Source organism: Lissotriton helveticus, chromosome 8 (assembly GCF_964261635.1).
Source record: "Lissotriton helveticus chromosome 8, aLisHel1.1, whole genome shotgun sequence".
Taxonomy (NCBI): domain Eukaryota; kingdom Metazoa; phylum Chordata; class Amphibia; order Caudata; family Salamandridae; genus Lissotriton; species Lissotriton helveticus.
The window spans coordinates 1,607,062,891-1,607,080,092 of record NC_136069.1 but is presented as its reverse complement, the minus strand read 5'-3'; the positions used below and the strand labels follow the sequence as shown (position 1 = coordinate 1,607,080,092).

Here is a 17,202-nt window from a genome sequence, read left to right as displayed (position 1 = left end):
GAGGTTGGGTGGCCTGTTTGAGATCATTGGGCGGAATGTAGGGTTTTAATTTGTTCAGTAGTCTGAGGCTAAGGAACGCACTTTTGGCCGAATTCTTAATGTTTCTCGTCATAGTCAGTTTTGGATTAAGAGTGATGCCTAGGGATTTGACAGAGTCCGCTAGAGTAAGATTCCCATTAAGTGCATCGATGGCCTTTAACCACTCGTCAATTTGTGGATTGTCTTCCTTATTTTAGATGAGGAGTGTCTCTGTCTTGTCAGGGTTAAGTTTCAGGTGGTTGCTTGTGAGCCAACGTTGGACATCTTTCAGGACATCATTAAGTCTTTGTATGTCTTTGACAGAGGTCGTTTCCATATAGATCTATGTATCGTCAGCGTAGAGATGCAATTGAATGTTGGCTTTTCTGAGTAGTTTGGAAAGAGGTCACATGACGACAATAGTGAAGTTCAGATTTTAAATAAAACCAAACAGAAAGCAGACCCACGTAGATGCTACAGCCAGTGCCATCTTATGAAAGGTAAAGTTCAAAGTGTTGCATAAAGTGAAATCGGGCAAATCGGAGGAGGAAGATGGCGGCCGGCTGAGACGCTCGGTCGTGAGCTCCGACACACCACCACACAGACCTGCATGTCGCTCTCTCAGAACTCTGCTTGTGAGCCAAAGCCTACATATGGGAAGTAAAAGATGAATCCAGGATCTTTCTTTTAAACTTGGAAAGATTGAGCGACCCTTCAAGAGAAGAATAGCAAGGGACTACCGGACCAAGCATTCAAGCACTCAAGCACCGCACTACAAAAGACTTTAGCCGACGCCGACGCCGACATCGGTATAGGTGAAAAAAAAAAAAAGAGAGCAGCGCCCCCCTACTCAGAAATCATGGCTATCGGACCAACAGGAGGAGAAATCTTACCTGAAAATACGGCTCGGGCTAATGGGTTTTGGACAAAGGCGCTGAAAGCGACGCAGGTCTGCCGTAGAGCATACCGCCGAATCCTCTTCCGGGGCACGGCCGGCAGAATCAGCGCATCAACAATCGAAGGACGTGGAGAGCTGCCTGACGCGGAAAGGTCTTCCTTGTATGCAGAAACCGAGTCTTCACAGTGGCCGTCAATGAACACTGCAGCAAACAAGCCTACAACACAGGAGGCTGATCAACGATACAGTGTTTCGGCGTCTGCAATCTGCACAAGAGATCCATGTCGGCCGAGTAAGGAAAAACCCAGCTTGGGTCTGCCAGTCAATAAAAACGAAGATTTGGCTGAGCAAGATTTAGCGGCCATAGAAATAAAAGGACCTAAATCATTTTTTGCGCAAACCAGAATACAAAAGGAGACGGAGACGGTGAAAGAACAAGAGCTAAACAAAGCTATTAACATTGATAGCACTGATAATGTCATATTTTACAAGGTTCAGGACAAAAGTGACCTTTTGAAATCAGCAAACCCAGAATTCTCTAACTTTGACATAAAAACTAGAAAGCTCGAAAGGAGACTTGATACACAGTCAGAATCGGAAAAAATACCAGGAGCCAATGGTAAATCTTCATATTGCCTCAGAAATCGCCAATTACTAAAACAAAATTACTGTATCACCCAGAAGAAAAGCGTGACCCCTAAAAGCACGAAAAGAAAGCAAAAAGAGCTATCTAATTTTGCAGAACTGGCTGAAAACATAAAAACAAGGTCCGCAGAACTTAAGAATCAGGGTCCTAATGACTTAAAACATATACAAAAAATTTAAGTGACCCCTTCTTTAAGATCGTACTTCAAAGTACAGCATTCAGTACAAATAAGAGGAGGCCAATCATGAGTAGAGGTAGAAGTCCAACCCCCATTTGAAAAACCTAATGATCAAAGTCAAGCTATTATAACTTCTGAAAAGGATCTCGAAGACTTGGAGAAATCAGAGGAAATGGAGGAGTTCAAATCTATCCAGTCAAGCCTCCCCCACAAGAAGAACTAATAGAAAAGTTGACTGAGACACCATCTACCTCGATGAATAGAACTCCTCTTATGAAGTCAATATCGGATAATATTACTCCTCCTATGCCGTCGCAAGCTGAAAAACCCGAACAACAAACAACACAAGCGGGTAAAGATTCTATTGCAGACTCCATGGCAGATCCCATGCCAGATCCCATGCCAGAAAATCAAATGGGAAAGATGTTGGCAATATTCATGGACAAAATGATGGGGGAGATGAGAGAGAAATTTTCTATCTCTGAAGGGAATCAAAGCAAAATCCAAGAAGCATGTGAAAACCTGGATCAAAAACTAAATGATCTGGCTGAAAGGGTCAGTACAGTTGAACAGGAGACTGGTGCACTCAGTAAAAAGATAGACGCAAATCAAAAGGACATAAGACACTTAAAAAAAAGTGAGAGATCTATCAAGGAGAAACTAGAGTCTCTTGAGAATCAAAGCAGAAGAAATAACCTCAGGATGTTAAATGTACCCGAGAACCTGAAAGGGACAGACATAAAAACTTTCAGTATCTCTTTACTTGAAGAATTTTTTCCATGGACTAATGATTGCAATTTAGCGGAAGACATTCAGCGGGTCCACAGAGACCCCTTTAGAAAAAGTAAGGACAGAAAAGCGGCAAGAAAATTTTTAATTAACTTCAAAACCTACACTCTAAAGGAAAAAATTCTAAATGAGGGTTTGAAAAATAGATCATTAAATAAAGACAACTGGACATTTAGGATCAGATCAGACATCTGCAAAGTAACCCAAGATAGACCATGGGCATTAGGACAGCACATGCAGGAACTGAAAAATCTGGGAGCAACTGTACAAATGAAATTCCCGGCAGCATTAAGAATTATGTGGCGCAATAAGATGCATAATATTAAAGACCCAGAAGAAGTTGAGAACTTTATACAGCTGATTAAAGACCAGTTACGATCTGAAAAAAACAATTAATAAAAATAAATAAATATTAAAGGGGGCCTATAAAATAACTGAAACGATAATTTAGAGTACATAAGAAATCCCTGAAATTACAAATATTAAGTAACTATAAATAAAAGACAAACAAGTTACAAACCACTACAAAAATAGGGTCGCTAATAGAATAAAAGAAAAAGAAAAAAAAAAAAAAAAGAAAGCGACTGCAAAATTGTATATAAGTCTGTATCTAAGTCTGGTGATATCGGAGCGCGAATAGGGTGGAAAATTCTACCCAAAAGAAGGAAAGGGGAGGCTTCCTCTGGGTGGGAACAGAGAAACACACTTCTATTTAAAAATGTTAGAAATGACGACACATGGGTGGGGTGCAAAATAGGGGGAAAAAAAAGAAAAAATATCCTCAAAAAACAATAAAAAAGGAGTAAAAAGGGATTTAATCGAATTATATAACACATGTCCCAAATCAATAGAGAAAGAGCCAAAAACAGACCTACATAGATAATAGGAAAACAAATAAAAGTCCTCTCATTGAATGTAAATGGGCTAAGAACTCCTAATAGGAGAAGAAGGATCCTGGAATATATAAAAGAATCGGAAAATGAGATTATCATTCTTTAAGAAACACACCTCACAAGTTCCGAGAGGGACAAAATAGTTAAAAACCTGAAATGGATGGATACTTGTATCTACACTACACAAGATTGCAACATAAAGGGGGTAGCGATTATTATAAAAAAATCTTTAAAAGCAAAGATAGAAAAAAAGGTAGTAGACAATAAAGAAAGATGGGTAGTAATCAAAATTAGAATTGAAGAAAACATCTTAACTATAGCTGGATATTATGGCCCAAACCTGGATGACTCAACACCCCTCCAAAAACTTTATGCTGAACTGATAACAACTACTGCTCCCATAATAGTAGGGGGGGACTATAACATAATCCCAGACCCCAAAGTAGATAGGTTACCCCCAAACAAACAAATGAACCTTACCAAAATGAGAGAGTGGTTAGGGATATATAAAAAAGACCTTGATCTAGAAGACCTGTGGAGACAAAAAGGGGAGAAAACTCGTCCCTATACATTTCAAACATAACAAAAAGCTAGGTCACAGATCGAGAGTTGATTTTTTTCTAGTAAGCAGACTTCTTCAAGATGGTGTGAGAAAAATCGACCATATCCCGGCTCATCTATCAGACCACTCCGGTGTACAATTATCTCTCACCTTATCAGAAAACAAAACCCCCCCAAGATGGACGGTAGAACGATCCATACTGAAAGATGTACAAAGTGTGAATCAATTGGAAATAGCTTCTAAACAATATTTTGAAGAGTACGCAAGTGGGACATCTAAACAAATCAGATGGGATGCGTATAAAGCCGTGATTAGAGGTAAACTACTCAGTTTGGGAGCACATAATACAAAAAAAGCAGGAAATAAAAAAAAATTGAAGAAGAGATTAATACAACAGAGGAAAAATTGCTATGTGGAAACTACTCAGAGAAAAGGGAAGAGTTAACAGAAAGGATCTTTAAACTTAAAGAGGATCTGAAAGATTACCTAGAGAATATAGTTCAAGAAAATGGGAAAACAGCAAATTGTCAAATTACGAATATGGGGAGGGATGCGGGAAAATGCTCGCCTGGAAAATGAAAACTGAACAGACAAGGAACAATATCCCGTGTATCCAGCTTCAAAACCAAACTTCGCTAAATTCGAACGACGAGGTAATAAGGCAAGAGTTTATGAAGTTTTTCTCCAAATTATATAAAGAAACCTCAAATCCAACAAAAGAAGAAATCAAGAACTACCTAGACACGATACCACTCCCAAGTCCAACAGAAGATGAAAAAACAGAATTAAATAGGAAAATTGAACCTGAAGAAGTTGGAGCAGCAATAAAAGACCTAAAAAAAGGAAAAGCAGCGGGCCTTGACGCGTTACCAAATGAATTCTATATAGCATTAAAAGATTCCCTAATCAACCAAATAACAGAAATCATGAATAGCACATATTTGGACCATGAAAAAATACCCGAATCATGGGATGATGCAACGATCAGTATCATTTTAAAACCAGGCAAAAATCCCAAAATTTGTGAGTCCGACAGACCTATATCACTACTCAACTGTGATTACAAGTTATTCATGAAAGTTATTTCCAAAAGATTAGCTAAGATCATGCCGACCCTGATTAATTTGGACCAAAAGGGTTTTGTCAAAGGTCGACAAATCCATGAAATTACTCGTGAATTATTTGCAGCTGTCGATATTGCTATCTGCGAAAAACTACCCCTAACCATTATTACTTACGACGCGGCTAAAGCTTTTGATCGAGTGAACTGGTCCTTTCTAACTGAAATCATTGAAAAAAACAATTTGGGTAGCAGCTTTGGTCATATGGTAAGGGAGATATATAAAAAACCAAGGGCAAAAATAATAGTAAACGGAAATCTAACCAACAATATTGACATTCGAAGAGGTACGAGGCAAGGCTGCCCACTATCACCTTTACTCTTCAATCTCTATATTGAACCATTAGCTTGTTCAATCAGAAATCATCCTTTAATAACACCTTTTGAATATCATACCTGGTCAAAAAAAGTGGCACTTTACGCTGATGATTTAATGATTTTCACAAACAACTATGAAGGAGCTAGTCAAGCAATAGAAGACACAATGCAAAAATTTGGCAAAGTCTCAGGATACCTAACTAACAAAGAAAAAACAGAAGCAATGAATTGGAACACTAACTCTAACACGCCCTTTTCCAGAGATCAAATAAAGTACCTGGGAATTACAATAGTAAAAGATCTTGGAAATATCCCACAACTTAACCTGAATATAGTAATGAAAGAAATGAGAAGACTCTTCAAGATTTGGTCTGTACTTCCCCTGAGTTTCTTAGGAAGATCTAACGCGGTAAAAATGACCATTATTCCCAAATTCACTTATCTTTTCAACACCATCCCACTGGAATTTAAAAAAGAAACTTTAAAGAAGCTACAAGGCGACATAGCTAGTTTCATATGGGCATCGAAAAGTACAAGGATCGCTTGGAATAAACTTAGGAGAAGGAAAGAACAAGGAGGAATAGTAAGTCCGGATATATATGAATACTATAGATCTTTTCAACTTAAAAACTTTAGACCTCTCCTAAGAAAACATCAAACATATCCAAATTTCCTACAAACAATGACTGGAAAGAGGGATCACTTCCTATTTAAATTTCGCCATCCCAAATACTTTAAAAAAATAAAACTAAAGATTCTGTTCAACGCCGCGAAACTTTGGAGCCAAATAGGAACAACAGTAAAAATTCCGTACTACAGTAATACAGCTCCAGTATGGAACTCGCCCGGGACACCGGATTGCTTAAAAGACTCTTTAGCGATCCCACTTAAAAATGCAGGAATTGAAAAATGGGGACAACTACTGACAGAAAACTCTCTAATAACATGGGATCATTTATCTTCAATCACTGAAGGCAAACTTTCAAAATTTAAATACTATCAACTAAGTAGTTGGGCTAATAGCCTACCAAAAAATAAGAGTAACAACGGCAACTTCGAAAGTGAAATGATCAAAATAACACCAATAAAGAAAGAAATAGCAAAATGGTATTGGGCCCTTATCGAAGCAGGCGAAGAAGATTTTTTAACTCCTGAAAATATTTGGAGAAAAGACATGCCAGAACAAGACTTGGATTTAAAAGCACTCTGGAAGAAATCCATGGAAAAGTGCTGGTCCTGTGTAAAGCCTGCTTCTTTAAAAAGGAATCACTATTTCTCGTTACATAGAGCGTATTGGACCCCAAAAAGACTCTCTAAATGTAAAGGTACGAATATAAAATCATGCCCAAAGTGCAGGGAAGCAAAAGCTGATGACGTTCATATGTTTCAAAAATGCGGCACCTTGACACCTACTGGAACAAGATCAGTAAGACTTTAACTACAGTACTAGGAGTCAACATAACTGTAAGTACCTCTCTCAATATTTTTGGAACACTTAACAATAATGCTATCAGCAAAGATAAACTAAACAAAAGACAAGAAAGTCTAATATTCATGTTAATTCTGTTAGCGCGTAGAGAGATTTGTATAAACTGGATAAAACCAGTACCACCCACACATGATAATTGGCTAAATTCCATAATAAAAACAAATCAACTTGATAGAAAAGGGAAAAACACCAAGAGAGTAAAATTTTGGGAAATTTGGGAACAATATTTTTTATATTGATGCCATTAACTCCTTCATAAACACCAATAAAATCCAATGACTAAAGCGGAAACAATAATTCCAAGCTGGACTATACACTGCTGAGTAGCCAAATAGGCTAGCTCCCCTCTCATACCACGGAATTATTGGTAACGATAAAAGGCTATAGGAGCAAAATAATGGTCATAACATACAAGGGAATACTGCCCAAGGAAAACTCGATAACGGGGCAGTGAAGGATCAGGAACCAAGAGCCATTTAACTCCTTAAACCTCCTTATCTATATCTCCGCAAGATGAGGATAAATTTTTTTTTTTTTTAAATAAAGTGAAATCAAAACCAGTAAAGCATTAACTACATAAAGTGGAAGAGAAAAACAATGTAATCTGCACAATATTAAACAAAGCTCCCAAATGAAGTGGAGGATAAAGACAATTCAATCTACAACATATTAAATCAATGAAATGTTAATAAAATAATGTTCAGAGTCTCCTTTCCCAAACAAAATTTTGCTTTTGTCAATCTGGACTTAACCCTTTAAAAATGTTATAACAAATATAGTTAGTCGGAAATGTATATCTATCCAATAATCTTTGTTGTGTGCATCAAAAATCAGATATCATCCTCTCCATTCTGTACATAGTGTATATCACATGTGACAGCCAAGTAAATAAGCCCAAAATTGCCAACTCCATGGGATGACATAGCACTGGCATTTAGTGAAATGCGACCCTACTATGCGGACACTCATGATCAGGACATCACTGATTACATATAGGGAGGCTTGCCTGAGGATAGATCAACTTGTATAGAGTGAGATCACAAAGGAAAGGGAGTCAGGGTAAAACCAAAAGCAGCTTTTACTAAATGCAAAAAATGTGAGGCATGCAGTCCATATGGAAACATAAAGAGTTTTATTCACCTTGTAGGAAAAACATCAATGTTAAAAGGAGCATTGCATATAGGAGTGAATAAGGGTTACATTTATAAATTGGCGGTATATGCAATCCATCACAATGATGACAGGTTAACTGTGCCACCAATACGAAGGACCGCCTGCCCCATTTAAATAACAGTAGACCTTCAGCTTGGCCACAGTGGTGAGTACAGTCTCAACTGTGGCCAAACGTTTCTGACAGCCCATACTTCGCAGGGCCATCAGAGAAATAGGTACATGTCCTTCTGACCTATTTAGGCAGAATGTAGCAAGTCTTTTACTGTAAATTCTGGAATTAATGAACATTAAAAGTATTGTGCTGCCCCTGCCCTGAGAGAAGACTCTCATGATGAGAGAAGCATTATATCTCTTCTTTTCAGAAAGAAAATCCTGTCTTGGGATTTTCGTTTTGAAAAGAATGCTGTTTGCTACAAAGCTGCATCCTTCCTATGCAGCCCTGAAGCAAACAGTAAAATGATTTGGCAGGAACCACTGTATCTGCAGTTCCTTTAAATACCTTTACAAATGATTGCCATCTTTGGGGTCATTTAGAAATTAAGTTATTGGCCTCTCCGCGATGGGGACAGAGTAATTAAATCTGAGCCTATGTTATTTATATGCTGCAATGTTCTTGCTCCAAAGTATTTATAGTTAGTACAACATTATCTGTGTACAAGAGAATTATGCATTAGCAAAGAGCTATAAGATGGAAAGATTCCAGTTAAGATTGCCAAATAATCCCCCCCCAAAAAAAAAGTCCATGGGGGATGAGAAAATAAGTAAATAAATATATTCTGCCCCTGTGAGATTGATTCAGAGTGACAGGGAACAGGAGCAAAGTAGATCAGAGTCCAGGTATATCATACAATATAAAACACTATGATAAAATTTATAACGCATGCAGCTGCTACCAAAGAAGTATCCAGCGCGAACCGCCCAATTGTATAAGAGAAGAAGACTAGTTAAATCTCAACAGAAAGTTTATGCATCAAAAAGAGAAGTTTTTAGTAGTTTGGGAAGAAATTATTCAGAAGGAGCAAAGCGTAGGGCCATGGGCAATGGGTTCCAGAGTTTGATGGCAAAAATGTAGCAACCTCCCCTTCTTGCCTTCTGGACCCTGGGAATGCAAAGATGTTGTTTGCGCATTGGAGCACAGTGGTCCTTTATCATCCATTATCATATTAATGAACACCAAGTAGTTTATACATTAGTGAAGAGATGAATGTTTCATACATAACACAAATGTGTTTGGTTGTCTTTTCTGAGTAGAGAATCATAGAAGTATTTTTTATATGTTATTTGAAATATATTTAAATTTTGTGTTTGTCTACTAAATTCCTTTTTTAGACTCCAGAATCCTATAGAGAAGTAGCTGAGGTGGGACATCTATACAATCTTTAAAGGATTATGAAAGACTGTATATCTGTTTTACATTATTTGCTCAAAAAGTGTTTGATGATGGGGTTATGGGAATGCAAAATGTAAAATGAATGTATTAGCCCATGGTGGTATTGTTTTTGCTAGATATGTAAATATGTATGTGTATGTATATACATAGATATGTTTAAAAATGTGAGTGTATATATGTGTGTGTGTATACATATATGTGTGTGTGTGTGCTTATCTAAATACATATATATATATATATATATATATATATATATATATATTAAATACAAAGAACCAGCGCTTCGAAGCGCACACGGAGTTCAATCTTCGTAACAGCTCAGCGGCTTCCCTTCCCACAGGTAAAATAACTCAGCCTAACGCGTTTCGGAGCTGTGATGCTCCTTGTTCACAGGCAAACACATGAAGAGCAGAAAATCAAGGAAGGCACATTACCGGCAAGTCTTTTATTTCGTCATCACTTAGTGCCTTGTAACAACGTTGCATGCCGGTACTTTGAGTCTTTAGTAGTCTCCCTATGGTAGGCTGGTGCCGCCTTGCTCGTTTCATGTGGTAAATAATTAATAATGAAGTAGCCCTTCAGTGGGCCCCCGGGATGAAGGTTTTCCGACGGCGCAGCTGATTGAAGACCCCAGCTGGAGACTTGGAACAGTTCAAGTGTCTCCTTGGCCCCGAGTCCGGGCGGTGCAGCTTCGCGACAATGGATTGCCGCATGACATTTTAAATACAAAGAACCAGCGCTTCGAAGCGCACACGGAGTTCAATCTTCGTAACAGCTCAGCGGCTTCCCTTCCCACAGGTAAAATAACTCAGCCTAACGCGTTTCGGAGCTGTGATGCTCCTTGTTCACAGGCAAACACATGAAGAGCAGAAAATCAAGGAAGGCACATTACCGGCAAGTCTTTTATTTCGTCATCACTTAGTGCCTTGTAACAACGTTGCATGCCGGTACTTTGAGTCTTTAGTAGTCTCCCTATGGTAGGCTGGTGCCGCCTTGCTCGTTTCATGTGGTAAATAATTAATAATGAAGTAGCCCTTCAGTGGGCCCCCGGGATGAAGGTTTTCCGACGGCGCAGCTGATTGAAGACCCCAGCTGGAGACTTGGAACAGTTCAAGTGTCTCCTTGGCCCCGAGTCCGGGCGGTGCAGCTTCGCGACAATGGATTGCCGCATGACATTTTAAATACAAAGAACCAGCGCTTCGAAGCGCACACGGAGTTCAATCTTCGTAACAGCTCAGCGGCTTCCCTTCCCACAGGTAAAATAACTCAGCCTAACGCGTTTCGGAGCTGTGATGCTCCTTGTTCACAGGCAAACACATGAAGAGCAGAAAATCAAGGAAGGCACATTACCGGCAAGTCTTTTATTTCGTCATCACTTAGTGCCTTGTAACAACGTTGCATGCCGGTACTTTGAGTCTTTAGTAGTCTCCCTATGGTAGGCTGGTGCCGCCTTGCTCGTTTCATGTGGTAAATAATTAATAATGAAGTAGCCCTTCAGTGGGCCCCCGGGATGAAGGTTTTCCGACGGCGCAGCTGATTGAAGACCCCAGCTGGAGACTTGGAACAGTTCAAGTGTCTCCTTGGCCCCGAAGGGCTACTTCATTATTAATTATTTACCACATGAAACGAGCAAGGCGGCACCAGCCTACCATAGGTAGTACCGGCATGCAACGTTGTTACAAGGCACTAAGTGATGACGAAATAAAAGACTTGCCGGTAATGTGCCTTCCTTGATTTTCTGCTCTTCATGTGTTTGCCTGTGAACAAGGAGCATCACAGCTCCGAAACGCGTTAGGCTGAGTTATTTTACCTGTGGGAAGGGAAGCCGCTGAGCTGTTACGAAGATTGAACTCCGTGTGCGCTTCGAAGCGCTGGTTCTTTGTATTTAATATATATATATATATATATATATATATATATATATATATATATATATATATATATATATATTGAGAGATATGTGTGTGTGTGTGTGTGTGTGTGTGCGTGTGTGTAGATGTGTGTGTGTGTAACTACATAGCCCAAAGTCTTACCAGGTCCCATGCTCAATTGGCAGTGGTGCACTGTTGGTGTGATATTTAAATAAACATTGTAAGTTTCAATCTGATAAGGAAAACGTGCACCCCAGGTTGCTTACCACAGATTTATGCATCTGATAGACCCATGGAAAATGTGATCGGGTGGCACCAAAAACACGTACTCATTTTGGTGATCTGGTCACCCTGGTCACAGATAGAAGTGTGCATGTTCCTTGCTGGATGGAAACTTGTAATGTTGATTACATATTTAATCAACATTTCAAGTTTCCATCCAGCAAAGGAAGCGCTATAACGTTCACAGACAGCCCCATCTCGAATCAATGGTTGATCCATAAAAAAGGTAAAGGATCCGGCTACAAGCGGATTGACCAGAAAAGTACAAAGTAGGGATGGAGCTTGGCTGTATTGGAGTATTGAGATCTTGGTGAATATGTCTCTACAAGGTAAAACGCTGAGAATGGCTGCTGCTTGGCCACTTAATGGGATTGAGTATCTGGAGGCAAAGGGTGTGCATAGCATGGGCATGACCACCTAATAGGGCTAGGATGTCTGGAGGAAGTGGGCTTTTTTATGATGATTTATTTGCAATATGTGAGGTGTGTGTAGTAGTGGTTTTGACACATAATGGGGTTTGTGTATCTGTAGAGGACGTTTGTGCACCGTAGCTTTGCCACCAAATGGGTATATGGGTCTAGAACAAGGGTTTTTAGTCAGGTTAGAGAAAGGGCGCACAGCTAAGTATTAGCGCTGAAATGTAAAGTGAGTACCAGTAGGATGTGAGGTGCAAAAAGTTAGAGGGGATAAGCCCTATAACCCCCTATTATGGTGACAGCATAGGCTGCCACAGTGTATAGTACAAGACAAACACCTATGCACACTCTCGTTGTTAAACAAAAATGTCAATGTGGACATATGAGACAATGGACACAAAGCCTTTCAATCAAACAATTTAAAAATGATAATAATTTGGGTTCTTGGAATTGGTCGTTATGAGAAAGGTGTCTATAATGTTCAACAGAAACCAGCCGACACCAGTTTCGTCGCACAAGGGACAGAGTTCCAGCGACTCCACAGGGCTCAGAAGAAAAGGGATCTCGTTGACAGACACGCTATTGAGAAGAGACGTTCGACCTAAGGGAGCCCAGGACTATAGGTAGGTGGTGGTAGAACATGATTCTCAATATCACTTAGATCCGAGGATGCTGGAACACGAACCGAGGAACCGGTAACAGATGCACCCGTCTGTTACAACGAGGTGTTCCTGAGAAGGATCATCACTTGTTCCTTCATTACCCTTTTCACTGCAAATACAACAATAGTGAACTCTCACAACAAATCCTGGATTGCCCTTTCAATGCTATTGGAGTGTCCTTGACTACCAAATCAACCCTCTGTCTCCGGCATCCTCGGATCAAGGGTTTAATGGGGGTTTAACCAATAAATGGGGCTTGGGTATCTGGAAATAAAAGTATGTTTTGCACGCTAATGGGACTTGGTTGTATGGAGTGAGTAGGCTCTCAATGTTGACTTCTGCTCAAGGGGAATAGTGTGCATATTAAGGGCATTTCCACCTAATGGATCTGGCTGTCTGGATGGGGTGGGCTCTCCTGGAAGACCATTGTAACAGGTGATGTCTCTGCACAGTAGCAGGTTGGCTGTGTAATGGGTTTGGGTGTTTTTTAGGGATTGGACTCTCCACAAAGTCTTCTGTACACATTGAAGGCTATGCGCAGATCAGGCAATGCCACCCAAACAACTTGGGTGTCTGGTGGGGTTGTCTCTTTGTAAAGATTACTCACAAGTTACAGGTCATGATAAAAAGTGTGTTCAAGTTGGACTTGGGTGACTGGATGGAGTAGGCTCTTCATAAAAACGTCTGTACAAGATAAAGTCTGTGTACAGTAGGGGCATGACCACCTAATGATATTGAGTGCCTTGAGGTTTTGCGTGTCTATATTTGAGACCAATGCCAATTGGCTGCTTTGAAAGAGTGGTCACTCACCTTAAAGACTTCTGCACAAGGCGAAAGCTGTATGTAGTAGGGACTTGAGTCTCTATTTAAGGACCCCATGCTACTTATACCTATTCCAAAGGCAGGGACAATACAATTGTAAATAAATCCATTGAATAAATATTGCTCAATGAACAATTTTATCAAACAATTGTTTCAAGTATATTGTTTCCATGATAGAATTAATGTAGGAATAATATTACAGAATAAGTCAAATTAGTCACACAATGGAAACCATGAATGTTTAAATATGTATCAAAAATCTATAATATATGAAAAAAACAAGAGAAAAATTATGAACTAACACATACGTCCAAATTGTGAGACAGTCAAGTGGCTTTGATCATGAATGGATGCTGTTGTGTCATGTCTACGTGTTTTTCGGTAACGCAAGCGCCTTTATCAGGAAAGCCACAGACAGCATGTCTAAAAGTAAATGTGAACACTTAGCCTTACAATCGACTAGTAAAACCAGAGAAACCAAGGGTTTTCAGAAAGAATAAAAGTAAATAGCAAAGCCACACAACGTCTGCCTTCACTAGAATAAGTGTCAGTTTCCGTATGGTAGAAAATAGGGAAAGGCTCTGTGACAGTACATAGCAAGAAAAAGAAAAATAAGAAATTAAAAATGAAAAATTAGTCGGTTAAGAAACTATTTGCCACTCACAAATACAAGATAAAATTTCTTACAAACTGTAAAGCTCTGTTGCATATAACTGAAAATATATGTAGGGAAGCAAAGAATGCAAACAAGTTTGACTAATACAAGCTGTGAAAAAATAATCCTGATAAGGAATGTTTAAGTAGTGGTAATGTATTCATGCACTGATATGCATATTTCCTGTACTCCAGTATACCTTATATATTTCTCAGTTAGTGTAGAAAGCCATCTGGGACTGGAAAGTCGACTTTATTGGATAGTGAGCAGATGAAACTATTGTATATTTTTAATTTCTTATTTCTCTCTCCCTAAAACACAACATAATTGACCTACACCTGTTTGGCATATTTATTTTACTTGGAAGTCCTCTGTAGAATGGTATATCATATACCCAGGGTCCCTTAAATAAATGCTACCAGTGGGCCTGTAGGACGTATTGTCTCACCCACCTAAGTAGCCCTCTAAAATGTGTCCCAGGCCAGCCATTGCAGCCTGAATGCAGCCTCACACTGCCATGTGAACTTGGCATTTAGACTCACTTTCCAAGTCTTAAACTCCTCTTTTATTGAATATAAGGCACATCTAAATGTGCATTAGGATGCGCCCGCCACACAGGCGGGCGCATCCTGTATTGTTGCCATTGCGGCGGGCGGAGCAGTAATCTCCGCCCGCCGCCTTGTGAAACGTGCATGTTGTGCATTTCAAAGTGCAACATGACAGGCACCGCGCGGTGCCTGCCACGTTGCACTTTGAAATGCGGGGGGGTACCATAGGTACCCCCCATGTGCAACCCCCCAAGCCAGGGACTCCCAGGGGGCCCGCAACGGGCCCCCGCAGGGAGTCTCCGCATGCCTTTCCGTGGCGGCATTGCCGCCACGGAAATGCATTGATGTCAGCCCATTGTAATATGGTGGGCGGTGTCTAACAGACACCGCCACCATGTTACTCGTTTTCCGCCCCGGCCGCCAGGCGACCGGGGCGGTAAACATGCGGGCGGTGTTTCTCCCCGCCGCGGTCCACCCCGCCATACTAATATGGCGGGGGGGATTTGGGCTGTGGATGTCGGGCGGATTTCCTCCGCCAGGCTGGCGGTAGCCACCGCCAGCCTGGCGGAGGAAATCCGCCCGACATCCTAATGGACCCCATAGTGTTATGTAATTAAAAGGTTGGGCAGGTACTTTTAAGTCTTGCCTTTCCTGCTAGTAACAAACAAATACTACTGTGAGGGTTACCGTTCCCATATGAAAACACTGGGGATACCTTATTACATTTAATGCATGTGGTTTCCAATTTGGCTCATGTAGATCTGTCATGTGTTTTAACCTCGGAAATTGTAATGTTAACGCCTCCTAAATGGTAACATCAGATTTTTCATTACAATTTTTAAAATGCCAAGTTTAGAAAGTTGTCATTTTCCTGACCTAGCCATTTGTACTGATCAAGCGCCCCTAATGAAAAACTGTCTCACCAATGCTACCTATCTTCACAATACTCACCATTAATCATAAATCATTTACCAAGGCCCATAAACCAATGAGACAGTTTTTGAGCGACTGAATCATGTAACCTAATTAATCAGAACTATTCACAAAACTATTTACACATTTATATACAAATGCAGTATAACGTTTCTTAACATGGTTTTTAAACATTTATCATTTTAATTAAGTCACTAAGGCAAATGGATCAACTAATTGTAACAAGACCATGAATAAAAAAGACCAGCTTGTCATTTCAAAATCTTATTTATTTACTTTATTATTCAAAGAAAGAGCATTTTCGATTAAATCTTTATTTTATTAGCAAAATATTAGCAGCATTTTATTGAGGAAAAGGCATATTAGACTGACACTTCAAGGCAAATCAATTAGCATGAACTAAAGTAAAATAAACAGTTTCCATTCCCTAAGATCTATTTCCCTGTCTAAAACTCGCTCCACCTAAAAAAATAGTCATTAAAGACTGCTGTCCTTACGTGCGCCAAAGTGTCCAACAGCACGTCACGCCCTTCAGGAATCGGAAAGCGAGAAGTGCCCTCCTGCCCATGGGGCTAGGTTTTATACCTTTCTAACTAGCTAATCTCCACTAAAAAGTACACTTTTTCTTTGCCATCCAGGATCCTCATTGGCTGACTGATGTCAGTTCATTACGTGTCATCACGTTTCCATACCAAAATCGAGCCTTTTCTTTGACTCTATTGTCCATTATTTTTCATGACTTTTGGCTTCCTCAAAAATGAAACATTTCACGAGTTACAGTCCGTAACTTCCTTAGCTTGGCAAACTTGCCGCTTCCTGTTCTTGAATCTGTCTCTCCGAGAGCACGTTTAGCACATTTTATTTCAGCTGTATTCTTTTGACAAACATCAACGTGGTAAAACTTTTCCACTTCTTGTGCAGGGCTCTTCACTGGACAGGATTCTAAACGCCAACTATACAGGCCTTAGGCCTTTCCCTTGGAAACTGTTATTTAAACAAACACTAAACATTAATTAATTAGAGAATTGAGACTTATTCTGTTACCCACCCCCTTTGCTAATTATTAACCCATTAAGCTATGTTACCTAGCTGTGCACACAAATCTGCATTTTATATCTACCATCTTCTTTTAGGCCGCAGGATTCTCCACGAGCTTTTACCACAGAAAAGACTTAACATAAGCACACGAATAAGCACATGCCATTAGTTAAAACAGCCGCATTTAATACTGACAAAGACAATAGACAAGGTTAGTTTATTATTTTCCACGTACTTGCAGTTGCAACATAGAGCACATAAGTTAGTCCCTCATGTTGTGTAAATGCATTTTAAAACTAGGTTGGTTAATACTTTTCATCACAAACTTGTTAATACGGTTACTGTATTATGGAAGTTTAACTTTGCGAGTTTGAATGAAATTTCAATCTATATTTCGCTCCATCAGTACCAGCAGACTATCTTGGGTCACATGACTTTGTGAATTCCTCCAAGACAGTCACACAATAGAGGTATTAGGTGTTCCTCAATGGGCCATCACTG

General features: G+C 39.8%; 1 protein-coding gene and 1 long non-coding RNA gene across 16 annotated transcripts in view; one reads left to right on the top strand and one right to left on the bottom strand.

Moving 5' to 3' along the window:
* Nucleotides 1-17,202, top strand: part of LOC144773569 (uncharacterized) — a 993,958-nt gene that overhangs the window by 556,757 nt on the left and 419,999 nt on the right. For 3 of the 15 annotated variants that reach the window (XM_078658683.1, XM_078658684.1, XM_078658675.1), the window contains 2 exons: nt 9,414-9,443; nt 12,532-12,666. The exons of 11 other annotated variants lie outside the window; for them this stretch is intronic. In XM_078658683.1, the coding sequence (XP_078514809.1) occupies nt 9,414-9,443; nt 12,532-12,648 (147 nt within the window). In that variant the 3' untranslated portion in view covers nt 12,649-12,666. The remainder of the gene's footprint in view (nt 1-9,413; nt 9,444-12,531; nt 12,667-17,202) is intronic. One more of the 15 variants, XM_078658682.1, reaches the window with a different exon arrangement.
* On the bottom strand, nt 15,912-17,199 carry LOC144773568 (uncharacterized). Its single transcript, XR_013600008.1, has 2 exons — nt 17,111-17,199; nt 15,912-16,647 (listed from the first exon to the last, which is right to left on the bottom strand). It is a non-coding gene; the product is annotated as an uncharacterized LOC144773568 (long non-coding RNA).